General features: G+C 42.9%; 4 protein-coding genes across 12 annotated transcripts in view; 2 read left to right on the top strand and 2 right to left on the bottom strand.

Annotated features, from left to right (window-relative positions):
• Positions 1-782: 782 nt before the first annotated feature.
• On the bottom strand, positions 783-15,398 carry LOC133497871 (oxysterol-binding protein-related protein 3-like). The gene is made up of 22 exons (XM_061814114.1): positions 15,247-15,398; positions 10,263-10,433; positions 10,049-10,165; positions 8,530-8,583; positions 8,345-8,458; positions 8,110-8,259; positions 7,910-8,000; positions 7,236-7,339; positions 7,052-7,138; positions 6,833-6,968; positions 6,586-6,710; positions 6,352-6,483; positions 5,801-5,894; positions 5,243-5,478; positions 5,015-5,152; positions 3,977-4,040; positions 3,708-3,786; positions 3,406-3,550; positions 2,871-3,015; positions 2,667-2,793; positions 2,377-2,499; positions 783-1,102 (listed from the first exon to the last, which is right to left on the bottom strand). The coding sequence occupies exons 2-22, from the start codon at positions 10,323-10,325 to the stop codon at positions 1,006-1,008; spliced, it is 2,421 nt and encodes an 806-aa protein (XP_061670098.1). The 5' UTR covers positions 10,326-10,433; positions 15,247-15,398; the 3' UTR covers positions 783-1,005.
• On the top strand, positions 14,862-26,263 carry tril (TLR4 interactor with leucine-rich repeats). Of its 5 annotated transcripts, none has more exons than XR_009794138.1 (3): positions 14,862-15,066; positions 25,903-25,971; positions 26,128-26,263. XR_009794138.1 is itself a non-coding variant. In XM_061814147.1 (2 exons), exon 2 carries the CDS (start codon positions 21,017-21,019, stop codon positions 23,333-23,335), a length of 2,319 nt encoding a protein of 772 aa, XP_061670131.1. In that variant the 5' UTR covers positions 15,520-15,568; positions 20,814-21,016; the 3' UTR covers positions 23,336-23,517. The 5 variants fall into 5 exon arrangements, 1 of the variants encoding a protein (XP_061670131.1); XR_009794134.1 differs by having other exon boundaries at positions 26,052-26,191; XR_009794141.1 differs by lacking the exon at positions 14,862-15,066 and adding an exon at positions 15,479-15,568.
• LOC133497946 (cyclic AMP-responsive element-binding protein 5-like) overlaps positions 25,013-27,513 on the bottom strand; it is a 19,896-nt gene continuing 17,395 nt past the window's right edge. For 4 of the 5 annotated variants that reach the window (XM_061814262.1, XM_061814270.1, XM_061814254.1 and 1 more), the window contains 4 exons: positions 26,366-26,692; positions 26,046-26,288; positions 25,859-25,967; positions 25,013-25,609 (listed from right to left, as the gene is read on the bottom strand). In XM_061814262.1, the coding sequence (XP_061670246.1) occupies positions 25,554-25,609; positions 25,859-25,967; positions 26,046-26,288; positions 26,366-26,692 (735 nt within the window). In that variant the 3' untranslated portion in view covers positions 25,013-25,553. The remainder of the gene's footprint in view (positions 25,610-25,858; positions 25,968-26,045; positions 26,289-26,365; positions 26,693-27,513) is intronic. The other variant, XM_061814245.1, reaches the window with a different exon arrangement.
• Positions 26,261-27,513, top strand: part of LOC133498027 (juxtaposed with another zinc finger protein 1) — a 34,852-nt gene continuing 33,599 nt past the window's right edge. Inside the window, exon 1 of the mRNA XM_061814399.1 lies at positions 26,261-26,373. The gene's annotated coding sequence lies outside the window, so the exon portion shown is untranslated. The remainder of the gene's footprint in view (positions 26,374-27,513) is intronic.

Here is a 27,513-nt window from a genome sequence, read left to right as displayed (position 1 = left end):
TTGCACTGACTGGATTGCGGTTTAATTATTGCTAAATTTTAGTTGTTGCCTGTACATGGCTTTTTGCACCAATTTCTCCCCCCCCCCCCCCAGTTATTTCACGTTATTACACACAACTTCGTTTCTGATCTTATTCGTTCTACTTTCTTTGTATGTAATACACACACACACACCTCACAGTGTCAATATAATGTCTTGTAAAGTTAGACTTTTTCAAATTTCATTAAGCTGTGCCAATCTATCTGGATGCACATATAATTTGTTGAAGATACTCAGAATTAAATAAAATTCCAGACTTGGCGTGCCTCTGAAATGTTGCCTTTAATAAAAATCGGTAGCTCACGGTCATTTAGCAAATTCATGAGATTGATCGCTAAATAAATCTGACAAAACCACAATGGATTAAAAGTTAGATTCGTTATGTCATTTATTAACATTTTTGAAGCACCATTGCCATTTCTGTCTGGGATTACTGTCCATCCACTGCATGATTCGATGGTAAGGCAGGAAGCTACAAGGCTAAGGTCCCTCTTCAAAATAGGACCAGTTCCCTAGTGTAGGAAAGATCCTCAGTAGGGCGACCAAAATTTTGGCCCTTTTTTTTTTTAAATAAAACATTTCTGTGGTCATTTTCTTATTATTATATTAATTATTTGTTTTTTATTATCTTTAAGTAACTGCTACAGCAGCTGAATGGGTGCAGCACTGCAATAAAAGGCACTGGGGTAAATGTTGATTCATAAAACTATGTTAAAAAGTTTCAATTATGTCTACACTAACAAAGTGTAAATAATATTTAAGATCAGACAATTAATGTACAGGATAACGATTATGCTAAAACAGGAATAGTCCGCTGGGTCAGCGAAGCGAGGATAGGAAGTCCATGTTGGTATGGGTTGCCACGACAGTTCAGACCACTTGAGTTTGGTCGCACTTCTGTTTTCTACTTCCCCCCTCCGTGATGATTTACTGTGGAGGACGTGGAACGACAGCTCAATCCAGAGGTCACCACAGCACAGGAAAGTCCACTTTCGTGAAGCCAGGGTCTCTGCGTAGCTCCCAATATGAGTTGTTGGTCACCCATGTGTCATTCTCCGACTTCCTATTTACACAATAAAATCATTTTTTTTTAAAAAAGCGTTTCAAGATACAGTATGTGAGCACAAGGAGTAGCCCTGCGATTTATGGAAAATGCAAAGAACTTTCTTTGTGATTTAAATAAAATTGTATTAAATATTCGTGGGGGATAGGGATCCAGGTTTACCACAAACAGCAAAAATCCATAATTTTTGTACCAGTTTACTGTAATTGTCTATCACAAGATTGTGGTAACTTTGTGGCAACTTTTGTCCAGCTGAAACTATAATTCACGTACGTTGTGGTAAGCAAGTGCTATGATGGTGCTTGTCGTGATACAAATCATCCATCCAGCCATTTTCTTAGCCGCTTATCCTCACAAGAGTCGTGTGTGTGCTGGAGCCTATCCCAGCTGCCATCAAGAAGGAGGCGGGGTACACCCTGAACTGGTTGCCAGCAAATCGCAGGGCACATAGAGACAGACAACAGTCGCACTCACAATTTAGTCTCCAATTAACGCATGTTTTTGATATGTGGGTGGAAACCAGAATTCCCGGAGAAAACCCACACAGGCACGGGGAGGAACATGCAAAGTCCACACAGGTGGGGCCAGGATTTTAACCCCAGTTCTGAGAACTGTGAGGCCAACGGTCTACAACTCCACCACTATGCTGCCAAATATGAATCAAGTTGTTGTCGTTGCATTATGGAGAATTACGGAACATTTTTTTCAGCAAAGAGCTTTACTTTGTGCTGCTCCCCTCGTTCTTCGCAGACAGTGCCATGGTCTCGCTAGTACGAATGTTAAGACAAAAAGTGAGCAGAAGCTAGCGAGGTTAAAACTTATTCTCATCCACAGCCATCTTATTTTTGCTTCAAGCTTGAAAATATTCAAAAAAATCATGTCGACAATCCATTCAACGACTAGAAATAACTCATGATATATGCAAGGGTTCACTGTACATTAAAATTTGTTATAAATTACAGTAGGTGGCCATTACAATGTTGTGGACTTTGTTGAGCCATCGTGGCAGAATTGTGGTGTGTAGACAAACTATCCACAACATACATTATTCAACTATGCAAATGACTGTCGTTGAATATTCTGATGGCTCAACCAAAATTGGTTTTACTGGAGCTTTTTATTCATTTGAACAGAATTGAACGCAAATGATGTTACATCGTAATTTTGCATTTTATTCCCATGTGTTCCTTAAAAGGATGAGTGAAGCATACAAAACTAGCGATATTTAAAAATATTCTGCTCCCTATACTATACAAGTAAGAGTGGTAGCGTACTCGAAGAAGCGCGGCTGGTGCGTCATGTTGTTGTCCTCCAGCACTTTCCTCCTCTCTCTCTGAAGCTGCTCTATCCGCTGCTTCTGTTGCTCAGCTCCTTCCACATTTCCCTCCTCCAAGAGCCTGGACAAAGAGATTGAAAAAAAGTTAACGCCATCTGGTGAAAGAACGCAACACTGTGCAGTTTGTTTATTGCTTTGTGTCAGACATTCCAAGTCGGCAGCTCGAATATGAAACAGTGTCAGGCAGCGTTTAAAATGTGCTGGAAAGGCAAATGAGCAGATGTCAACCTCTGGTCCAGCCTGAAGCGTGTATCTGTTGGAGGCAGCAAGGGTCTTATGGTGGGATCCAACTCGTTTAACTCCACTGCAAACTTAGTGAAACCGTAGTACAGATCCTGGTCCACTGGCATGGGATCTACACAGACACGCGAGCATATGATGTCAATTTCAAGTCCAAGTACTTTCTTTGTTGTAAAACAGTCCTTCACTTACTCGCTCTCCAGATGCACGTGGCAGAAGGCGGGTCTCCTTGAAAAATGGACTCGTGCCACTTTCCGAAAATGGAGTGCACAACTTTTCCATTGCAGTCAGTCACCACGCCTTCGATCTCGTTGACAGATGAACTCCATGATTTGGCCTGGAAAAGATTAAAAAAGACAATGAAATGTATGAACAAAATCCCAATACTAGTAATACTACACTGTTGAAAAGCCAAAACTTAAGTCGGTAACCCATGTAAGGATTCTATTGTCTTCTGCTGGATATTCAGTTTTTCAAAATTATTTTGTTCTTAATGCCCTTCTTTGGTCAACAGATGGCGCTGTCCGCTGGATCGTGTTTCCAAATCTCACACTTTACATTTACCCTGAATGAAAAACTAAACCAAAGCATTTTCATAAGAAAATAAAAATGAACAAAACCTTCTATAAAAGCTCATTTAAACTTACAACATGATAAACAAAAAAGTCAAAACAAAAACTAACTAATGAAAAAATCCCAAATTATTATAACTCCGCTACCGACTGACCTTGACAAATGTGACTTTACATTCGCAAGTGTCACTGTTGACATTTTTGATGGTCATCTCGCCGTAGTGTTCAATCCAACGCTGCCCGCTGAGGATATTATGGATGCAGGAAGTCACTTTGTTCCATTCGTAATGGTCCCCAAACCTACCAAATAAATTCAATTACCGTGTCAAACCTCTGCATTTGATCAAGTTCAAATCAATAGAATTCCTCTCTACACTGGACATGATAGTATTGGTTTTCATTTATATATATATATATAAAAAAAAAAAAAAGGTCACACAAAATTTGGAGGACTTACGAAGGCAGTGTTACATTGGTAGTACCAACTGGAACTATTTCCATGGATTTGCCCCAGAATTTATTTTTCAAACGAACATCTAAATAGGAAGGGGAACATAATTTGTCATAGTTCAATTTAAATCACATTTGTAGAAGCTATAATGTCATTGACGGAATAAACACTAGTAAAACATTGTAAACGACTTTTGACTAATCGCGTGATACATAAAAGAAAACTGTTGCGGTGCCGCATTTCACCGCACACAAAAAGAACTTCTTCATACGCACCTTGCCAAAAAGAAAAATTCTTTGAATCCGAGTGACAAACTGACACAGGTGGGTGATGGCTCACCTGGGAAAATAAGACATAGGACAGAAATGACTGAAATTAGAAATCGTTTTTAAACTGCCACTGTCATGAAATGGATGATTTTTAGTATGTTATTAATGAAAAAACTGCAGCCGGTACAGACCCATCCGTTTTTTCACCACAAAACATAATTTTGACATATATGGCTTTTTGTAACTCCCGCTACGAAAATCCTCTCGAGGGATTTGTTGTCGATAAGAAGCAGGAAGTGACGTACAGGGCAGTAGCGCAGTCAAGCGAACTAGTTTGTTTCTATTAGTTTTACCTGCGGGAAGGAAGCTCTTTATTCCTTTGTGTTAGCCAAAATGTCGACTAGTTGCATTGCTGGATATTGCTCGAACACTCGGGAGGATGGATTTACCCTTCATAAGTTTCCAAAAGACACGGTTTGGCGTGAAAAATGGATTGCACGGGTGCAAAGGACGAGAGCTTCGTGGGTTTCAAATGACAGGTACGTGTGTATACAGCTACAAAAAAAAAAAATAAGTTTGGGGCAGACCACGTAATCCGTCTCTCATAATGTAACAAAAGATCTGCGTATGTATGACAGGGGTGCTAAATGCAGATGCAGCCAATATGGCGACCACTTGGATGTCGAATGACACTTCTGCAACTTTGCACTGCTCATATTTATTTTTTCGTATAGACATTGAAGTGAATAATGTCATACGTATTTTTCATTTCAATATCTATTTTAGAATGTTAATAGGGATGACACTTGAGCTTTAACTATACTGAATAACCTTTGAAGATGTTCTAGTCAAAGAGAAAGTGTCATAAAATGGGAAAAAGGTACGATTGGCTCTCAAGAATAATTGCACCGAGGCATTGCTTCAAAAGGTATCACCATCTTACCCATTACTTCAAATTACCGCTGAGGTAAAGCAATACTAATATGACAATCCAAACGTTAAGATTTCCCTGCAATGTGGTTGTGTCACCTGTGTCAAACATACCTGTTCGCCTATGAACCTGAAGCCCTTGTCAGGTCTGTCACACTCGTACGTTTCTCCTAAAAGCGGATTGAAAGGTTTGCTTCCGGCGCGATAGTAAGAGGATGTGTACGCAGTTACAGCAAAAGTAGCAACGTACACCTACGGACAAAAACAAAGGCAGCAGATGGAAGAATTTCTTGCTAAATCCTTCTTTTCACATTTCAAGTTTTAAAAGAGCTCCCTTCTCACCATGCGCTGGAAAGGGTTGCTGGTCTTGTTAGCCATGTCCAGCAGTTCGCTGTACTCCAGCTCCTCGCACAGCCTCTGCAGGGTGTTGAGTGGCTCGTTGAGCTGGACTGGCACGGCCACCTTGGACAGGTCTTTACCAATGTTGTTCCTTAGGATGTTCCACAGACTCACGCTGGAGGGGGGGCTGGGAGCTGGTAGCCTGGTACGCCGTTGAACCACGGAGCCCGTGCTGCTCACTGCAAGAGAAGGCGTTGGAAATGAGAGTGAATGACTGCTTGAATCAAGTAAATTGAAGAAAAACAAGACACCAAATTGGCTGCACTTTGAAATGATAGTGTGAAATGACAATGATCGCACTTCACAGATTTGTTATATACTAATAGCATTAACATTTCTCAGTGCTCAACACTGATTAAATATTAATCAATGCTATCAGTGTGAAAACAAACAGTCAAGAGGACGCAGACAACCTTATTTCTTTACCAGAATGTAAGACTTCCGCATGCCTTTGATGAAATGGCTTTATAAATATACAGTTTGTTTGTGTGTCTCATGTACCCGAATTGTGTCTCTCGCTGCCTCCTCCGTTGCTACAGGTATCCACGGAAATGCTGTCGCTCACATCACTGATGTACGAGTCATCGTCAGACAGCTGGAGATGCACAAGCAGTGGGGGAAAACTCAGCAGGCAACCAGAATGAACATTGAAAAACAACATTAATAGTTCATGAGGTCAGAAACCTTTCTACAAGTAATGCTGTGTGACAAACATCAGACAATGTATTTGCCCCGCTGGTGGGTGTTTCATCAGCTATTAATTAACCCCGAGGTTAATAACTGTGTCTGAGCTCAGCACTGTGGCGACTGCTGACTCCAAGAATCAACTTATTGGAAATTCATGACGTGTGACATTTCCATTATTTCTGTCGAAGTTGATGCAAGTTAATGCTTGGAAAAAATATTTCAGAGCTTGTTAGGTTGCAAGAGAAAACACAAAAAGCAACTCTTGATTAATGTCCTCACCATTTGGTTTTTCTATAAGCGATACCATATCACCCAGCCCTGTGTGAAATTGAAAAGTCAAGTACTAAAAGTCAATTATGCATCACCTCATTCTCGGAGGAGGATGAGGAGAGGAGGTACTCCTGCGCATCGTAGAACTCTGATATCGACTCGGCGATTGATGCTTTGCTCTCATTTGATTCCTGGTGGACTAAAGAATGGCCTTCTTCTGGACATTCCTGGGCGGGTGACCAAAGTCAGTCGAGAGAGTTATTACAGGCGGCGTTTATTGCGTGATCACATCGAGTGATTCGTGTGCTCGGAGGTAGCGTGTCACTCACTGAGCCGTAGGCGCTCTTTAAGGCTGTGACCTGCATCGGTTGGGGAGGTTGCATTTCAATGGTGTGCCTTAATCTTTCCCTTTCGGATAACAGGGAACTATATGCTGATTTCAGTGTGCTGTGGACTGGGGAGAAATAAAAAAACAGTGTCACTAATATCACACACACACACACACACACACACACACACACACAGAGGAAAGTCGTTTGTCACAGGAAGTAAAAAAAACATCATGAACAGACTCACTGTTGTTAGCTAGCCTGTTGAAGTTCTCTTGCATATGAGAAACCTCGACGGGAGAGTCTGGAGATACTGGACATGCGTCTTGGCTGTTGGCCTCCAATGATGGTAGATTGGGAGTGGACGCATTGTTTTGAGGCATCTTAATGGCCAGATGAAGAAAAACCAAACACCATGATGAACTGCAGTCCTCCTGCTAGCATGAGGCAACAAAAGAGAATGTACCTGTGTGGTTACTTTACTATTTTTGCTATTCTTGGATCGCCATTTCTTTGTCCTCTTCTCTTTCTTTGGGATATCTGAAGTAGATGTCTGTGGTAGAACAAGATATTTATATTTGCGGTTGATCTGACTGACATCATCTCATATGTCATATTAATGCTAGTTATATAGTTTGTAGGATGTTTACTTGTAGTGCGCTGATGGATGGGGCAGAGTATGTACGGTGCATGACCTCCATACTCCTCAGCAACAGGTTGAGTTCTAGTAGGTAGGATTCACACTCCTCCAAGTCTAGGAAAACAACATTTCCAACACTATTGGCAAATTACAAAAACAATTTGAAATGGAACCGTTATGAGTAAAGAAAGTAAACTAATTGCATTTGAAGACACTTCAGTGGAACCTGATCTTAAATATATGGATTTATGATCTATGTATGCTTCAAATTGTGAACAGTGAGAATCCAAGTAAAGGGAAGGGTCAGTTCTACGTAGTCTCACTCAGAATGTACAGAGTTAGTCAGTCTGACACTTCTTTTACAGATAGACATATATGTTTTTTTTTGTTCTAAATGAGCATTCTGTCAGGTCGCAAAAAAGTGAAAAGTAGAAGTCGTTGTGCAATCAGGAAGCCCTGAAGGGTCCATGTTCCTACGCCGGCCGAGCTCACTCCGTTCTTACGGGAAACATTACTCAGAGTCGTGAACGAGTTATGTTTGTGTATTGAGATTCCACAGTAATTTTTTTTTTTTTTTTTTTCCACGATTGAGTTTTGATGTCCGGTGTGAGCTGTTAAGCACTTTGGATTGCTTGTGGAATTTTTGCACCACAATGAAGAAAGCCGAGTTGAGGGAAAACAAACCTTTGGCGCACTTGTTCATGTCCTCTGAGGAGTGGAGCCAAGAGTTAACCTTGGCCTGATGCATTGACGCCTGCTTTGGGAGAGATCCCCTCTGTGCGAGAGACGTAAAACACAATACAACAATGACTTTGTGCCTTTGCACCATTTCCAAAAAAAGACCGTTTTTGTTTTTTTTCTCCGAGTGCAGAAAGACAACTTACCTTCCTTATGGAGTCACTGAGGGAGGGCGAGGAAAAGGTGTGAGCGTGGTAGCGGTGAGAGTGTGGATAAGAGGAAATCTCATTCTGCCGAAAGACGCGATGATGACGCAGCTTTGAGACCCACTCCTCAAACAGCTCGGGAGACTTCATCTGGGTGCCACAAAGACAGTAACAAATAAGTAGTGAAGTGTGTTACTGTGTGTCACCAGTGACACACTAACGAGAGGTGTGTTACCTTTAGGTGATAGATGTTATCCTCTGTGTCCAAGTCGATGCACATGGTTGACTTCTTTATTGCCATGACGGAGAGGCCCACGTCGATGCAACCGTGAAGCTTCCCCTTCCTCAGCTGTCGTTGTAACAAAGTGTTAGCCAAAACTACAAAAACAGGGTGATGGCACTCTCAAGGAGGAAACTTACATCCGTGCCATGCTTTGCATACTTCAGGATGCCTTTGTCCAACATAAAATATCTCTGAATAGTGAAACACAACAGCGAAGTTAATATTTCTTCACAAAAGGGCACCTTGCGGAAGATAGGTCTACCTGCGTTGTAAACATTAAGAAACAATGAAAAACAGCATCACAGTGAGTGTGCAATTTTGTACCTATAAAAAGATTTCCTTTGACCTTATTGTAAAACCGCAGCTCAAGGACACCAGCTCAAAAGTTAGTGTTTCCTGAAAGAGCATTTAATTGCTCTGTCTGTCTTAATTTCTGGACCTATGACGTGAAACTGGATACTTCCCGAGGCACACCCAAATGAGCCTTCACGGGTCAATTAGGCTGCTGTGTCACAGTGGTTGGAAATCACTGACTCGTACGCCAGCAGTTTTCAGGTATTCGTGAGCGCAGACTAAAATGGGGAGTGAAGGAAGATGAGGATGAGCCAGTGTTCCGATTAAGGAAGAAACTAACCAGGGACATTTCAAGACAGCAGGTGAGATGACTCTGTGTTTCCAAGTGGTAATTGTGACCACACTATTTTGACGTACTGACAACTATTTAAAACGACATGCCTTATTGACAATGGCATGAACTGTACACAGCAATACCTTGACTTCAATTCCTTGAATTTGATTCCTTCTGTGACTAAACATAATAAATCTGATATAAAGAAGTAATCTTCAAAAATGGATGGATGAAACTGGTTTTATGAAGCGTAATCCATCTAAAAGTGATGCAAACAGTAGTAGATGTGAGTATTCATGTGCCCTTAACCCTCTGTTAACCAAGCAGGGTTCCAGGTTATCTGAAATTGTAAGACACTGGTCAATAATGGCAAATGCCAAGTCGGTAAACTGGAAAAGGGGCCCGAATGTGCCATGCTCAAAAATGCAACATGGGTCAACAGAGGGTTAAGGGGCCGTGGGCTAGCTAGTGACATCAGAAGCTCTGAGTCCAGCTCTGATTGACAACTCAGGCGAGTGTTTTTTATTTTGTATTTGTGTGTCTGGCTGTTTGTCACATTCACTAAACAGCAGGAAAGAAATTGGTAAGTGTGGCTTTCTGTTCCTTTTTTTTTTTTTTTGCTTCACTCAAGTGGTGACATTGTGAATCAAATTTGGGCTTGCAACACAAAGCAGAAAAAAAAAAAAATAAAAAAAAAAAAAATCAACAATTGCTTGCAACACAAAAAAACATGATGTCACATTCATAAGTCAAGGTACCACTGTAAGTAGACCTCCATAGACAGTACTCCCACCCACAGATTCACCTGTTAGCGTATTTATTTTAATTTTGTGGGAGGGAGGGACTTATCATCAAAACACATGAAAACATTTTATCCTCACTTATTCCAAATATTTTTGCCATTTAAAAATAGGCACAAAGGAACCACGGCCTTTCGCTTTTCGTGGTCCGGCCCGGTCCCTACGCCCCAGGGGTCCAAAAAGACTGACAGAGCGGCATCCGAACACAGCGTCTGATGAGTAGCTCACCTTGTGCCATCCCTTCATGGGCCACTTTCTCCTTTTTAACAGGAAACCCTGCTGTGGCTCAGGCTGCTGCATGATGTCAGGACCCCCTCTGAGGCCCTCAACAAATTCCCAACTATCCTGTGGGGAGACCAGGGGGAAAAAAATAGCACATTAGACTGGATCATTTAGATATCACGCAGACTCATGATGCTGACCAAAGAAAAAAAAATGTCACCTGGTTACTATCTTGCTTTGAAGAGCCACTACTGTCACTGTGGGTTGGCGATGGTGATGTCATCTTTGTCGTCAAGGCCTTTTTGGTGTGTGAAGTCTGGTGCCGGAGATCACAGTGGAGCAACCAAGTGCAGCGCTCTGAATTCTGAAGGTCACGCAACAGCGGTCGCTGCTGCCAACAAAGGTTAAGAGAAAGTCGATGTCAGGGCAGTACACAAAGGTTATGCTCTTTTTGTGAGGACATCGTCTGCACATGCAACCAGAAAGATTAAAACAGGGGAAGTTGTAGTGAGATACCCCTAGAAATGGAACAAATGAATAGACTTTAAAATGAACGCTCATTCAAAGCACAACTTATCATTCTGAATCAATTACTATGCATTCTACAAACAGAATTGGACTTGATCTGAAACCTCTTACAAAAGTGTTCACATTTAATTTATTCCTCGAGGTCTCACGTGGTTGTTTCACATGGTTTCTTGTTGGGTATAATAAATCGGTTCTGTTTAACTCGTGTTTACACCAGACAAGCTGAGAACATCAGCTTCTCACTGTGACGTAACAGACATTCCTCGCCTTGCCACGCATGCCCCAACCGGGCCGTGTTTGTTCACGCTTTTGTTGCGCTGCCATGAGCGTTTCCTAGCCACGCCCCATGTGCGCCCGATACTGCGAGGTGAATGTGGAGACCAGCACGACAGAATGCGGCCCAAAATGGCTGACAGGGAGTGTTCTTGTTTTTTGTGTTTGTTTGTTTTTTTTTTTTTTACGTAGGGAAAATCATGTAGAGTTCATTTAAAAAGGTGCAGCTCGATACACCCTCCACAAGGAGTCTAATGGTTTAAATGAATGTGTGTCTTTTTTTTTGCAGTATCTCGGGGCCTCCGTTAATGCCAAGTGCCATGCCCGGAGGGTGAGTCATTGACAGGAAAGAATGTACTCTGATACACAAGAGCAAACGGGTCTCAAAGCAGACCAAATCCACTCTGGGGCTTAGACGCAAAACACAGACATCATGGAAACAATATACAGTACACTTGAACAGCTTCATTTAGCTCAAAGAAGTTGTCACGCTCATGTTACGGTATGCTTGACTGCCATCATCAGCGGTCAGTAATAGCAGCTCATTATATAACTCGCACCACTCCATTTTCCATCTGCCCACCCATTTTCTGAGCCGCTTATCCCCACGAGGGTCGCAGGAGTGCTGGAGCCAATCCCATCCTAGTCTGAACTGATTCCCAGCCAATCGCAGGGCACATGGAGAGAGACAACAGGCACACTCACAATCACACCTAGGGGCAATTTAAAGTGTCCAATTAATGTTGCATGTTTTTTTGGAACGTGGGAGGAAACCGGAGTGCTGGAGAAAGTCCACGCAGGCACGGGGAGAACATGCAAACTCCACACAGGCGGGGCCGGGATTTGAACCCCTGTCCTCAGAAATGTGAGGCTAACGCTCTACAGCTGCGTCACCGTGCAGCCTTCACTCTATTTTCCCTACGTTTAGTTTCCCCATGTACATTTTAAACATATTTACTCCATTTTGTAAGCTTCAAAACTTCTAGTATTCTCAGACACTAAATACAGTGGAAACTACAACTTGAAACCATAATATACAAACCATCTGAAATCTTATCACTGGTTACCAGTAACCTACAAAAACCGTTTAATCCCCAAATGAGTCAATCATTAATGACACAATAGCTTGCGCACGACCTGTTAAAGGTGCAAAGAGGTTAACGTCATCAGGAAAGTCACAAGGCCGGCACGAGTGCAGAAAAGTGTCAAGGTCAAGAAAAATGATAGTGGTGCTTTTCTAAAATGAGTGAAAGGGACGAAGAATCAATGCAAATGTAGCCTTGATTAAATGACGATGAGAGTAATGACAGTATGATAGGCAGCACTTTTCAAGTAATTACTCATCACACAACCACGGACTTGACTTTTTAGTTTTATGTTATATGCATCATCTGTTTAGAGCATGTCTCTTATGCAGTATATTAATACTGCAACTGTTATCAAAATAAACACTAGTTCAACAAGTCCTTAAGATCTTAGCACTGCCACAGGCAACATGAATATATGACAAGACGATTTAACCCCCAAAATTAATCATCAGGTTTACACAGCAAAGATTAATTATTGTATTTACCAGCTTCCAAGACAGGATGAACCAAGTTTAGGCGTGAGGAAATCTCAGACTGGACTTTCCAATCATGGGCAAGAAAGACGCAAACACTCGACTGAGTCGATTGGCCTTTGAGCATTTGTTCGATATCCAGCTTTAGGTTGATGTACGTGAGTATGCGCTTTGTCCTCAGTAGTAGGATGCAATATTAAATACAGTAACGTGCATGTAATATTTTTATCCACTTTGAATGAGAATACTCACATACAAGTATTTTCCGCACTATAAGGCGCACCTTCAGTGAATCGCCCATTTTAAGACTTTTTTCATATATAAGGCGCACTGCATTATAAGGCGCATAGAATAGACGCTACAGTAGAGGCTGGGGTTACATTATGCATCCATGAGATGGAGTTGCACTAAAGGTTCAATATTGATCCATATATAAGGCGCACCGTCGGCTTTTGAGAAAATTAAAGGTTTTTAAGTGCGTAAAATACGGTACTACTTTAATATCAATGACTTTAAAACGTGGAGCCTGGCCTGGTGAGTGACGTCGGCGTCGCCATCGTGCCAATTTTTTTGTGTGGTGCGTACAACTGCCGTAAAAGTCAATGTGGAAAAATTATCCAAGCAAAACTTTGAGGGAAGGATTCACTTCCACCTTTTTTTTTCTTAAATCAAATTATTTGACCCCTATACTAACTAGTCAAACTGAAGAAGTAGTAGTACAAGTAGTATGCAGTTGTTAACTGGTGCTGTTTTGCCTCATTAGTAAGATTTAGCTGTCCTACTAGACAAATTCCTTGTGTGTTGTTGACATACTTGGCAAAATAAAGATGATTTTGATTCTGATATATTTATATAATACATAATTCAGCACACTAGTAGGATATAAAAATATGCTAAAACTGCATAAATCCAGGGTGCAATCTACCCGACAGGTCGCATAGCTGCACGTCCAAGGCGCATTAGTATCGAAATGGGCCATCTGTGACTTTCCACCGGAATCTTCCGGCAAAGCTCCTTTGCAGAATTATCTAGTGAAAACTGTACATGATCCCCTGATTATCGGACTGTGAGAGTAAGTTGCTGCAAGCACTGATAATATCATTAAGCGCCCAAATTTTGTGACAAAATATAGCAGCTGCTCTGTGAAAAACGTATGGCAGCTGAGCCATTTAGGACCCCTTAACCTGACCTCTGACATTACGTCCACTGCATGTATCTCTAAGCGGACATATTTTTAAAAACATGGTTGAATTCAATGTAATACCTGTGATAGTTGAATGCAGGCATCAACGGCCTGCAATCGTGTGTAGACCATGTCATTCACAATAACTTTTACATGTTACATTAAGGCTTGTTGTTATGGAAACAAAACAGACTTTTCAACCAGTTTGGTTGCTCTTCTTGTTCTTTGGTAAAAACAGCTAAGCAGTGTGTAGCTTGCTATATTAGTCAAGATGGAGTGCGGTGCGTTTAACAGACTGTTATTTCAAAATGTACATAAATATATCCCTTGATGAAGGGTCCAGTTCGAACGGAAACAACACACAAGCATGACATTGCTACCAGCAAAGCCCCACCCTAACTACGGCTTTCTTTTGATGTTGTGTTTCCACCAAAACATACGTTTTGAAATGATGGGCAGAAAGCACAACCTTGGTTTCATCAGACAACAAAATCTCCTGCAGACAGGAGTGTGTAGACTTTTTATTTCCACAGTATGCGTGCATAAAAATCTGCACGTTTTATGTTCCTCTCTTGTTTTGGTTGTGTTTTTAATGTTTGCATTTGTCTCTCTCAAGCCGCTTAAGAGATGTTATGGTTTTTTTTTCATTTTAGATTTTCATGTCGTTCCATCTTGGAATTTGTAAAATGTTGGATAAATTCAGTGTGCATACACTTTCAATAAACTCTGACATATTTAATATCCTTGTCAGGGTTTTGTGAGCACAACCGATTACACTATTCTAAATCCATGTAGCTAAACTTACCCCAACTTGTGTTTATGACCATTGTTTTGTCAATTCTTTTGCTTGTTCTCCAAAAAATTGATTAATTACATCACACATCTTGTCATAGAGCCTTTAATCAGGTTTGAGTACCTTTTCAAGTGTTACAGTACTATTACATTTGCTTAGATAGTAATTCCAGTTAGACTAGATATCTTTTGTGATTATTTCTTTTGTTCTGACTATTTTAATTGCGAGAGGCACTTACTGAGTCTTCCCTCTAAAAAAAAAAAAAGATTTTAATTACATTAACCTAACGTTTAGGTTAAACCCACATGACATGTAAAAAACATATACACTATAGTACTAGTAGACTGGATCTTGTCTTTAGATAAAAACAAGTACAATTACATTTTAAGTCCACAGAGCTGCTACAAATGTGAAATTAACATGTTGTATAACAATAATGACCAAAAAAAAAACATGTTTCGTCATTGACTTTTAAAAACGTTTCAGGATAATAAACAACAGTTTTAGACAGGAGACAGCGCCGACTACCTAAATCGCCAATAAACGATTCGAATGCGGACGAACTCCACAGGTGTCCAATTTGAAAGCGTGGCGGTGTTCCGTTCTCACGGCCAGCTGCCAGCGCGGCACTTCCCATGGAGAAAGAGTCCAATATTTAATACGTCGCCGTCCAAGGGCTACCCAAGGTAACGACTTCGTGAACACTCCCCGTCAGAACGCGGTGTTTCTTTCAGGCACTGTTGGCCACCAAATGTCACGACACTCAGTAGCCATTCCGTCGAAAGATTTTACATTTACTCCTCCGCCAAATTCACGACAGCGACGCTATACGGAATAAGGGTTGGTATGAATATGTAGATATTTACCTGAATTTTGTAACGTTAGTGGGAGGAAAAGCTTCGGCTTCCGATGTGAAAACGAGCCCGTCGCATCCCGACTGGAGAGAGGTGAAGCGCTACCTGTCCGGGAACTCCTTCCTCTTCCTCTTCCTCGCTTCATTGCTCGAAAACTGGAGAAAGGGGCGGGGTTTGAGCGCCTGTTTGCTCGAGTGGCGTTTCCGTAAGCCAATCACGAGCGGGAATTAACCACACGGTGGAGGCGGTTACTGACGACGGCTTCATAATTTTGGAAAATGGATCTTTTGAATGACGTGGACAGAAACGCAATTTGCCGCTGCGGGTGAAAAAGGTGAGGCGTGTTTAAAAGAAATGAAAATAACAAAAAATAACAACTATCAAACATGCGCTATGATAAGCCGAATATAAATTAAGCGGGAGTTGCAAAAGTGCACATACGCAAAACTGACTATGGTTCTCATTCTGATGAATGCGCAAGTACAGACACTTATGTAAAAACACTGCAGAAGTCGCCGTACTGCTTCACTTCTTAAGACAATATTTCACGTCCCTACAAACACGTCACAAATCCCGTCAATCAACAATCAGTTGACATGATTGTATAAACTGTTGATTTCAAATGCTGTGATTGTGTGATATGATTACACGGCTGTGGTATGACAGTTATGTAACAGATTGAATGGACAGTCTCTTCTTGTAAAACATGTTTTTAAGTAAAAAAAAAAATGCTTGTTTATAGTGTACAGAATAAGCAAGTTGGGGTGCTTGTGTTCACCTCTATTTTCCTTGAAATGTTTGCCATCGTCTTGCTGCCGCAGGTTCTGTTGATCAAACAGAACAAATGTCCCTCTTTGCACGAGCACAATGTTTGCCCTTCCTGCTTGAGCTTATTTCTATGGCTACAGGGGGGTGGAGAATTAACATTGAAAGAAAGAGGAACATTTTGGGAGAGTTGGGTGTTTGCAGAAACCCGTGGAGGTGACATGGCAGAAGGTGTTGGGAATGTGCAGCGCTTTTGACATATCGCATTGAGCGTTACATAAGTGGAGCTTTACTTAATGTTCTTTACGGGGAATGTTTGCCGACTGCAAATTTGCACTAGTGAAGGTGACGCGAGATAAGTTTCAGGAAACATTTCAAGAAAACAAAGCATTTCCTTGTCACCCATACCACACACCCGTGGCATGCCGTTGGCACTAATATCCACTTTGAACCACACCTGTCCCACATTCGCATACAATAGAGCCCAATGGAAGAAACGCACAATGACTTTCAAACACTTGAACACGGTGCAATTTTCAAAAGTGAAAGAAGAGACAGAGTGGGCCATGAATAAACCAAGACAAGGAAAGCTGATTCCAGAAAAAAACTTTTTACGTCCCCCTAGATCACATTTCTGTCTCAAACACAGCTCTGACATGCTCAATTCTTGTTGTTGGCTTTTATTGACAATATCATGCTTAATTCTGATACAACCTGTAAGACAATGGGGTGCCATTAAAAGCGTTTAGGAAGGTTTAGCTGCAATGACATTTTGTAACTGCAGATGGCGATGTTCAACACAATCTGTGCATCCCAGAAAAATAGGAGCTGAAAATCAGTTCTCTCAACTTTCTTTTAATAGACTGCAAACAAAACAGTTTTCATTCTCTCTTTGGGATGCTGCGAGATTCTGATTAGAATGTGCATTTCGTCACAGGATGTATCTGTGCGCATTATTTCATCCAGGTTATCAATAGGTTTGTGTTCCCAGGTCAGACTTGATTTGACTCTTTAAGATCCGAAGGCAAATTCTCTGAGTCATTATGTGACCGATTACGTGCAGTTTCTTAGTCCTTCAAAGGCTTGGTCTTACTCATTTTCGTTTACACCACCCCCCTGCTTTTTTTCCTCCTCTTGCCCCCACAAACCACCCCCCTCCGCACTCGCCACCCATTCAACCGGGCAACTGTGTGCTATATAATTATTTCCACATGTAGACGTGCGTCTTCTGTTCTGTTCTGTAGTCTCACAGGGGAGACCGAAGCTCTTGTTGCTCATCTTTCTCCCCTCAACATATTTGCCTTCAGAGGTCAAGCGAGGGGGCGACTGGAGTTGTAAGGAATGAAAAAATGAAATCCATTTCCCATGTTGCATTGGTGTGTTTTTACAAAACTTTTTTTTGTTCTTTTGTTTGACATATTGTATTGTGTTACCCCCCCCCCATGACATCGCCTGTAATGAAAGCCAGCTGGAGAGCAATGGGACGATGGAGGTTTTGCGCTTTCCTGCCCAGGTGTCCTTCCCACGCTTCCTCTCTCTTTATAGATGTTTTGTTAAATGACACTATGTGGACAAAAATCAGAAAAAAAATATTAACCAGAGGTTGGACGAGGCCTCCTTGACAATACTTCCCAAGATATTTAAGATAATTCCATTCTTTCACCTGTCTGGGAACAAAAATGAAGAAAGCAGAAAGCAAGGATCTCCAAGTCATGCTTGGATGTGCTCAGTGGAAGAACCTGACACCTTTTGGAGAAACTAGAAGGGTGAATGTAGGTCGTGGGCCTTCTCAGGTCCAACATCAGTGCCATCTGAAACGTTCTACGCACTTAACGACAATCAAGCCACAGCCAGTCTCTCATAGGGTCTCTGAAACTTTACGCTGACCAATTATTCTTTATTGAGGGCTATGTTGAGTGTTTTTTTTTCGTTAAGGCTGAAATGTGAATACATTTTTTAAAAATACGTGTACTTGAAGCAGGGCAGCCAAGACAAACGCTATCAAATCAAGACAATAGACTGCCGGTGATAAATTAATGCAATTCCATGGAATAAACATCCAAATTTACATCGTAAATGCGCTTCTGATCGAGTTTAAGTCAGTTGGCGAGCTGGCCTGACCGCCCACCGCTGATTGCCACGTGTCCCAATACTTTTTAGCGTGTAAAGCCCGCATGTCATCCACAATTTTGCGCACGTGGACCTTTCTCAGTGCAGTGACACATAGGAAAGAATCTCTTTCACCTTCCCCCCTCTAAGTGCATAAACATGCTCACTCACCCCCACAGCAACACAGATAGGCGCGCACACCATGTTTAGTGCGCGGGAGCACGAGTCCGAGTCAAAGCTCTTAATGATCCCGCCAGCTGTTGCTCTTGTAAACACACAATCCCACCTCCTCACTGCCTCTTTGCTTCCTCGCCGTACCTTCCGCAAGCAAGTAAAGACGACGGAAAGGTTAAGATCAATCTTTCGGAGTCTAGATACAAACAAGAAAAAGCATGCGCATGTGGTCCAGTACTTGGTCCACTTGATCAGGAACTAAGATAACATTCATCTTTCTTTTGAGTCAGTAATACTTAAGATTTGTTCACATGTTAGTCCGATACGGATCAAGTCTTGAGTCAGGGTTAGGCCTAGAGAGGAGTAAAAAAAACATGGATGCAATCTGATTTACAACAGGATGCACATTTCTCTGAAGACACCTTTGTTTTGGCTTCATAACTTTGTGAGAGCCTCATTAGTCCTTCACACTACCAGTCTTAGGACCACTATCTGCAGTGACATCCATTACAAGGGTTCTGGTCCTACACCAGCGACGTACGCTTAATTTATTACTCCGAACGTGCTGTCGTCTATCACAGACCTACGGGAATGTAGGAAATATTTTTATGAAAATCCCTTCGTGACCAAGAGTATTAAACAAATCAATGAAAAACAGTAAATACGGCAGTAACTTAGCATGCCTATTTTTTTTTTTTTTTTTTGACGTAAACCTGCGCAAATGTGGTGGGACCACAGACGATTTCTTGGGACTGCTTGATTTTGCCATTTTGCATCGAATCTTTGCAGCAGATTGTGCACATGTACTTCATGTTGCAGCTGGAGAGTGTCCAAAACTGTTCTCCCTCCTCTCCTGGACATAATTGGAATCCGGCTTCCTTCCCCGCATACCCGGACTCCCCGCTGAGAGACTGAAATATCCGGCGATGCTGCTGGCCCGGTGCAGGCACAGTGGCAGGCAGCCCTGCACGGGGTCCTAGCAGTTAACACATATGCCAGCTTCATTTTTGAATCTGGATCAGGCCCAGAACACTTTTCCTTCCTTCCTCATTGCATCCCTCTGTCAGGTTTACCATTTCCTAGCATGCATCTTTCATTCCATGTTCCCAGTTCCAAAGAGCCCTCCCCCACGGTTCCTCTAATGAATTAAATCGTTGCTAAAGCGCAACGCCGTAATCTTCCGGCTGTGACACAAACCAGGCAACGGTCATGGGGGGCAATGTCTTCTCAGTCCATGTGTGTGTTCTGCAGTCACAAGAAGTTTAGGGTGAGGGGGGATGTGGGAATAGGAGAGAGAAATCCCCAGACAGGAAATGACCTTCTAGGGTGAGGGGGCTTCCCAAAGGGTTGTGTTTTTTCTCTCTCTCTCATTTACAGACCCTGACTCAGAGCGGGTTCAGATCTCACCACCACGTCCTCCAAGCAACCAGAGCATGAGAACAAGGCCCATCGAGGGGCGGTTGGAGCTTTTGTTCTACAAAAAGCCATCCAATCCTGGTTCTGGAAACCATTTTAGCAATTGACCCTCAACTGTGACAGGAAAGAAAAAAAAAAAACTTGTGCACGTGTTTGTGCTGTGTTGTCCTTGGGATTCAATCTGCAAGTGTATTTTGGAAGAAGAACGTACACTCCAGTACTTGTGCTTTGTGTGTGCCAGTGGCTAAAAGTGCTCTACCTCATGTGTCATAAATGTCTTGGCAAACATTTGAAATCTCAGTGGGCTCAATACCCACACATGCAACGTTTAATCCCTTTCTTTCAACCTGACAGATCAGATTTGGCACATGTCCCTCCAGTGTCTGCGACCTGAATTCCTTTTGCCTGCAAATGTGAACCATGTGTGCACTTTAAGTCCGGTCCCCTTATCGTAAGGTGCACTCACGAGAACCGGGTACAGTGTCAGAAATAAGGCCAAGATTCGGCCCCTCGAAATCACGCCTGTGCGACCACATCAGGCTCATTTTCAACATTTAATTGTTAACTTCTGCAGGCCTTTTAAAAAGTACAGATGATCTCAAGATGTAAAAGTCAAACACTAAAGCAGGGTTTCTGTAACTTTTTCAGTTCAACAGCCAAAGTTGAAATTTGTGTCTCTCCTGGGACCAAAACTTGTGGGAGTATTGAGAGCATTCTAAAGTTAACGAGTTGCATCATCCCTTCTGAAAATAAATGATACACGACGCGTGTAAACAAATTTCTGCATTATCCAAAAGTTTGGCTATATTAATACTTTTTTTCCCCAAAGAAATGTAAGCACTCAACAAAAATATGCATTTAATGATATTTAATAGCCTGCTTAGTTGTCGTTCCACACACCTTGGAGAGCGTGGGAGTGTTATGTCTGCTATGTCAATTCGTCCACAGCTTAGTGCTGTGGTTGGCTGCGCACGCGCGCGCGCAGGAAATTCGGTCAAAGTCTCTCCCCAGGCCCGTGCACGCGCCACCCCGCAAACTTCGCGAGCTCACTTGACACGGCTACAGAGGAGGGACTTAATTACCCCAAAGTTTGTGTGCGCGTGTGTAATTCGCAGCAGATGACCACTGGAGGGGATGGAGGCTTACTGGGGATGTGAGCGCCGCACGAAAGAATTTGCGCGACACGCTGCGCGGTGATGGAAGTCGTGTTGTAGGTTGACTGTCACGCCAAAGCGACAAGTGGGACATGGCGCACTGGTGCGATCGCGCCTGATAAGGAGGACGCGAATGCCGCACCGGAGCCACCGGCGCAGCGGGGATGGATACCGGCTATTTCCTGGCGAGGACTTGCCTGCTTCTGCTGTCCCTCGGCGGTTTCGCCTCCTCGGGACTTTGTCCCGACCGCTGTGACTGCCCGCAACCGCAGCGTCTCATGTGCGCCAACCGGGGTTTGCGCACTGTGCCCTCGCAAAGCAGCGGCGAGAAGGAGGTGCTCGTCTTTAGCCTTGGGGGCAACTTCATTGGAAACATCTCCGCCATCGACCTCGGAAGCTATACCGGCTTGGTAAGATTGGATTTACAATTCAATCAAATCCACAACATTCATCCTAAAGCATTTGAGAATTTGTCACATTTGCAAGAGCTCTACTTGGGACATAATCGCTTATCTGACATTCAAGATGGGACTTTGCAACCGCTGAAGAAACTGACAGTCCTTTATGGAAACAACAATGACATCAATGTAATAACACCGGCGCTTTTTGGTAGTTTGGGCCATCTTGTTAAACTACGCTTGGATGGCAACGCGATTAAAAGCTTGCAGGAGTCCGCGTTTAAAGATTTGGACAATCTGCGTTATCTTCATCTGGAGTCCAATCAGCTGCATCGCCTTCACAGGAAAGCCTTTTCTAATCTCGCCAACCTGCGCTTTCTCAACCTGGCCGACAACAAGCAGTCAGCCCTGCGCGGTGCCCTCACCTTTTCCCATCTCACAGCCTTGACGACTTTACTGCTGTCTGAAAATGAAATCCAACACGTCGGCAACAAAGTCTTCCATAATCTCAAAAAACTCTCCAAATTATCTCTCAGCAATAACAAGATATCTCATTTACCCAGTGGGGCTCTGCTTGGTTTGTCAAGCCTTAAACAGTTCCTGATAGACGGGAATGCGCTGGTTGACATCCCAGCTGGGCTTTTGGATCCTCTGGAGCTCGTGGAGCATTTGGACTTTAGTCGCAACCGACTCTCTAATGTTGACTCTTTAGCATTTATTCACCTTAAACATCTCAGGGTTCTGAATCTGAAGAATAACGTCCTAACTAGCTTGTCCGGTGAGACTTTCAGGCTGAATAACTTTCTCCATGATGTGGATCTCCATGGCAACAACTGGACTTGCGATTGTCGCCTGGAGGAGCTGCAAAGATGGATGTCTGCCGCACGTACTCAGGGCAAACTCTTGAATGTGTTTGTACAGTGTCATCACCCAGCAACCCTGAGAGGGCGCTCCTTGGACCGTGTGAACACTTCCCAGTTCCAGTCTTTTGGGAACCGGGGCAATTTGTGTGGGAGCCACGCTGGACTCGAGGAGAGCCAGGGGGGGAAGACGTGGGTTAAGATGAAGGGTGGAGTTTGGCAGGAAGAAAGACGAATACAACAAAAGCAGGATGAGACTGTGGAGAGAACAGATGGAGAGGGAGAGGTGGGGGTACAAGGAGACCAAGGGGGGACAGGGGTGCCACAAACGGTTCATGCATTCAAAACGGACTCGCTCAGGTCAGAGTCACCAACGGGCACACTTGGAAAACGTGCCAGAGCAGAGGAGAAACTTTCCGGAACACGATCAGAGAAGGACATTCCCTCAGCAAGTGACGCTGTGACCCAGGAGCTCGCCCCCTCTACTCCCATCCCATCAAGAGAGAGGTTTGATCTTCTAAGGACGGACCGCGATGGGCGTCCACCTCCCATCATCGATCCGTGTGTGTTCAACCGCGATTTCATCGCAAACGTGTCAGTGGACCAGGTCACGAGCAGCGTCGCCACGGTGTATTGGGCCACACCAAAACACAGTCCAGTCCCAGACGAAGTCAACTACCGGATTTTGTTCGACCGGTTTGGGACGGTCGACCGGTTCCCGCGTTACGTTTACACCCCTGGCTCAGCCCGGTCCGTGACCCTGCGGGACCTCCGCCCGGACGTCACCTACATGGTGTGCGTGGAAGGCGTGGTCGCCGGTTCTGTGTGTCAAGTGGCGCCCCGTGACCATTGCTCAGGTCTGGTCACTCTTTCTGAGGACTCGATGGTGACTTCCAACCTCCAGCTGGTGACGGTGCTGACGCTGGCCGGGAACGCCGCGCTGCTTCTGGTTTTGGGATTGGTCTGGCTGGGACGGAGTCTCAACAGGAGGTTGCAGAGGAGGAAGGCAGCGGTTCACGTGCGACACATTTACTCCACCAGGCGACCTTTTCGGGCTAGCACGGCAAACACATCCGCGTCCACTGACTTTACAAGCTATCACAGCAGTCGCCCGGCCCGACTGGTGTCACCAGAACTGGGAGACCTCATCGAGTTCCCTTGTGATCGCTTTCAGGATACCGGTTCCCCTCGCAGAGACACTGACCTCCCCAGATTCTCTGACTAAGGATACAAAGAGGTGGACCATTTTCGTCAGGTTTCTGGTAAATTTCCAAAGGAAGTGAATTTTGGAAACTTTTCATGTGAATTGATGGACTTTAACTGAGACCCATGTTATCCATTTACATACCTCGCTTCCTTTTTTGTTTAAAAACCATTTTAAGTTGTGTTAATGTAAATGTAATGAAAGTTTCAGGGGTGTTTTTATGTTACTTCCGCTTTTAAATATAACAATAGTATACTATTTACATCAAATCGTACTGTTTGGCTCTTAATTTGACCACTTTTATCCAATTGAAACCTGAATGAAAATTACATTTTTTCATTCCTTGATGAATGAATGATAGAAATGGGTTTCATTTTGGACTCAATACAGATTAATTTTTTTAAAAGAATGTTTTGTACCAAATTATACAACGTGTACAAAATGAGGCATTTAATCGCTTACTAGTCAACAATGGAGGAAATGAATGACACATCCTTTCTGACCATCGAGAAGTATTACATGTTAGTTTAACTAGTAGAACCTTTGTCATTAGATCATAGCAAAACTGCACTATTTACAGTCCAGAATATGACAAAAAAGGTGGTACTCATAATACATAAAAATGTCATGTTTACAACCTGGACGTTGGAAAACCAAACTGGAATTTGAAGCATGCAAAATTAAAAAAATCAAATGTTTTTTTATGCTCATGACAAGAACTGATAAAGACTTCACGCAGCAAAAAAAGAAGTAAAAGAAGATGAAAAATTATGACTGATGTCTGTTTGTGGACAAAAATGTCCACAAACAAGGTCAAAATGCATGATAAATTAATTTTTGGAGTTATTAAGAGGCTGTTTTTTTCTATTACCAATGAAGCAACAATTGTATAGCTTAGTCGTTATGGTCCTTGCAGAGGTCAGGGGAAGACAAAGGCCCCGAACACACACATCCTCCTCTTCTCGCCTTCTTCCGTTCACAACCCCCCCCCCCTCACCTCCATCCCTGCAGGTGCTCTTACATGTGCTTTTCTTTTTAAATGTTTTGAGTGCAAGTGTGAGTGCACGGGTGCTTGGATCACTGATTTCAACTGCGGTGCTAGTTTGAACTTTTGACAGACATCCTTAATGTCTATTTGTACAGTTTCACATTTTCTACAATGTTTTATACTTTTGTAAGGCAAAATAATATCATTTTTGTCATCTGGGACTCGCGGTTTGCAGTTTTATTTCCGAGCTGAAATAAAAACCGGAGTTGAAGCACAATGCAAGATTTTTTTTTTTTGAGTTATTTTGCTTGGGATGGGATGATTGAATTGAGAGTGCATATCAACAATTATGTCACTTTTCAAGAGATTTAATCACAGCTTGAGAATTCTTGCAATACAATCTCTTAAGTCACTTTACTTACTGTTGGAAAAGGGCAACAAGAACAAAGCAGACACTAGAGGGCACTCTCGACCACTCTTAAGTCGTGACTCAAACAAAAATGTTTAACAATGGGGGGCAGCAGAATAAGAAATCCTTTTTAATTAATATTATAGATGTACAGTCAACGTATTTACAGTACAAAAGGAGAAACTCAAGTGCAAATTAGATTATGCTAACAGGAATTCAATGAAGAGATGCCGCTTTCGAGAAAGTTATCTAAAAAGTGCCTGGAAGGAAATATTGCATCATGAAATGGCTTTTCAAAAAAAAAAAAAAAAAAAAAACGTATTGAATTTAAATTACGATGCAATGACACAAAACTAAAAAGGTGTTCTTATTATTAAGTGTAGAAAAATATATAGTCATCATTTTTTTTAAAAGCTGCTCCTGCTTTGAGGAGAAGGCAAAAGGTGCACATTCGCATTTGCATATGCTCTGTTAAAAATACGAGCTTATAGTATTTATATTTCAAAATTAGTGCAAGATACAGGAGCGAGGCCAAATGAAATGAGCGTCCCTAGCTAGCGGCCAACGAAATTGATGCAGCGACCATTTTAAGAGCGATATTTTATGCACCATTTGAAATGAACAGAGCTAATGACCTTAACACACAAAAAAAAAAAATAATAATAATAAAAAAAATGTCCTGTCCGATCTCTAGCGTCCAGGCATTGGGTCGCGGTGCACGCTCCCTCTCACCGAGGACGTGCTGACACTGTTGTGTTGGATGGCCTGCCGATGATGCCCAGAATCTACAGGGGTGGGACTTCCCCCCGGCTCACCCCTGCAGCTGGACACAGAGACAGCTGTCAATCAAAGTCACTCGATCCTTCGCTGGTTGTGCTGCGTACTCTCGTCCGTACCCCTGTGTGGTGCATGCGCGACAATTCAACAGGAGCCTTTCGATTCCAAACTCATGAAAATATATATTTTTAGTTTAAAAAAAACACACTACTGTACACAATGTCCCTAGCATCTCATAACTGGGATGTGGCTGTGTTAAAAATGAACCAATCACATTCAAGCTCATGTTAAAAGGGTGTCAACACAAACCTGCAACCTTTCAAAGTTTAGATGTTTATAAGGGGCGAAGGCGTGTGTGGATGTCACTCACTATTGTACCCCTGTGCTTCTCTCTGTCGGGCCGTGACGGGACAGTCCTTGTGGGTGAGCAGAATCTGCTTCAGCTGACCGACCTCTGACCTCAGGGATGTCACCTCATTCTGGGTAAAAACGCGTCTCTTAATTAAAAATGTGCCCGCAGACTGCGTTCTTGTTCGAAAACGGTGAATGTGTCCCACCTGCAGCTGAAGGTTGGTGTGCGTAAGCTCCTCAGCTTTCTTCTCCAGCGACGACACCCACAGCTTCCTCTTCTGTCTGCAGCGGGTGGCAGCTGCCCGGTTGCGCTCCAGGAACTTTTGCCGGCGCTCGTCGGGGTCCTGCTCGGCCGTCCTCCTCCGGCGGCCGCAGCTTCCTCCTGCCTGCAGTGCGTGCTGGGAGTGCGGCGATTGGCACGGGTGCATTTGCTGCGGAACCGGTGATAGCTGTGAACACAAAAAGTAACATTCAAACGCCGAAAGGTGACTTCGAGGAGCCGGCTGGCGATGGAGAGAAATTCTACCTGTGCAGGTACAGACAATGGGGGTGCAGGAGGTGACCCTTGGGGGAGGTGGGCAGGGGGGGATTGGTGCACTGGCGTGTTCCTTGACGGGTGAGGGTGGCTGTGGGGGCTCCCGAGGTGCTGTGCGTGAGCGGGATGGCATCGGTGTTGGTAGTTGAGGGGTGCAGTGAGGTGAGGATGATGATGATGGGTGAGATGGGGGTGTTGCAGTAGAGGAGCCTGGTGGCGCTGTGACATGATCTCCATCAATGAACCCGTAGGATTGTTTAAAGGGGCCATTAGCGGGTGCTGGCGTTGATAGTGATGGCCGATCATCTGCTTGGACCTCTAAACGGAAGCATAGAAAATACCTCAGTCATGTACAGTGGTGCCCTGAGATATGAGTGACACCACTGATGAATTTTTTGAGATAGGAGCGGTCATTTGGTCAATTTTTCATTCAAGGAAAAAGGCTTCAAGCTCTGTATTGCTATTCCAAGTTGGCGTAAACTTTGGAGCAAAATATGTAGACAGATAATACAATCATACTCACAGGGTTTTATGGTTACATTATTTTTCCTCTCCGAAGAAAGATTAACATCACTGCATCTTACCAAGGAGCTGTAAGTCCTCTATGTACAGTATACCAGTCAATTTCTATTATACTGTCCCCAGGCGGCCAGCACGCTCAAAACAGAAGGAGTAGCACAAAGTCCATTAAAAGTACAACATTAGAGAGTGGTATTTTTCTTATAAATACAGACTTTGCAAATGTTTTTAGGTGGTGGCTAGAACGCGATTAATGTCATTTTTATTCATTTCAATGGGAAAGATCATTTGAATGGTTCCAAACGTGCATGCTCATACAACGAACCAAAATCTCTTTGCTCCACTGTAATAGAGAATGTTTATAATGATGCTTATTTGACTTTCAATTTGGTCAAAAAAATATTGATGGATATACAGCAGAAATTCATTACAGATTAATAAGGCGGGAAGTCAGATGCAAGGTGGAAACACTGAATATAAATAAATGTACACTGCTTCCAAAAAGTTTGGGATATTTGTGTTTCAGGTGAAAATTCAGTATGAACTTAAAATGCACCAGAATCTTTTACAAGGGAACTTAATTTGAACTTCTCTAAATTCAACATCCAACTGTATTTAAT

Source organism: Syngnathoides biaculeatus, chromosome 1 (assembly GCF_019802595.1).
Source record: "Syngnathoides biaculeatus isolate LvHL_M chromosome 1, ASM1980259v1, whole genome shotgun sequence".
Taxonomy (NCBI): domain Eukaryota; kingdom Metazoa; phylum Chordata; class Actinopteri; order Syngnathiformes; family Syngnathidae; genus Syngnathoides; species Syngnathoides biaculeatus.
This window is presented reverse-complemented; position numbering and strand designations above follow the sequence as displayed.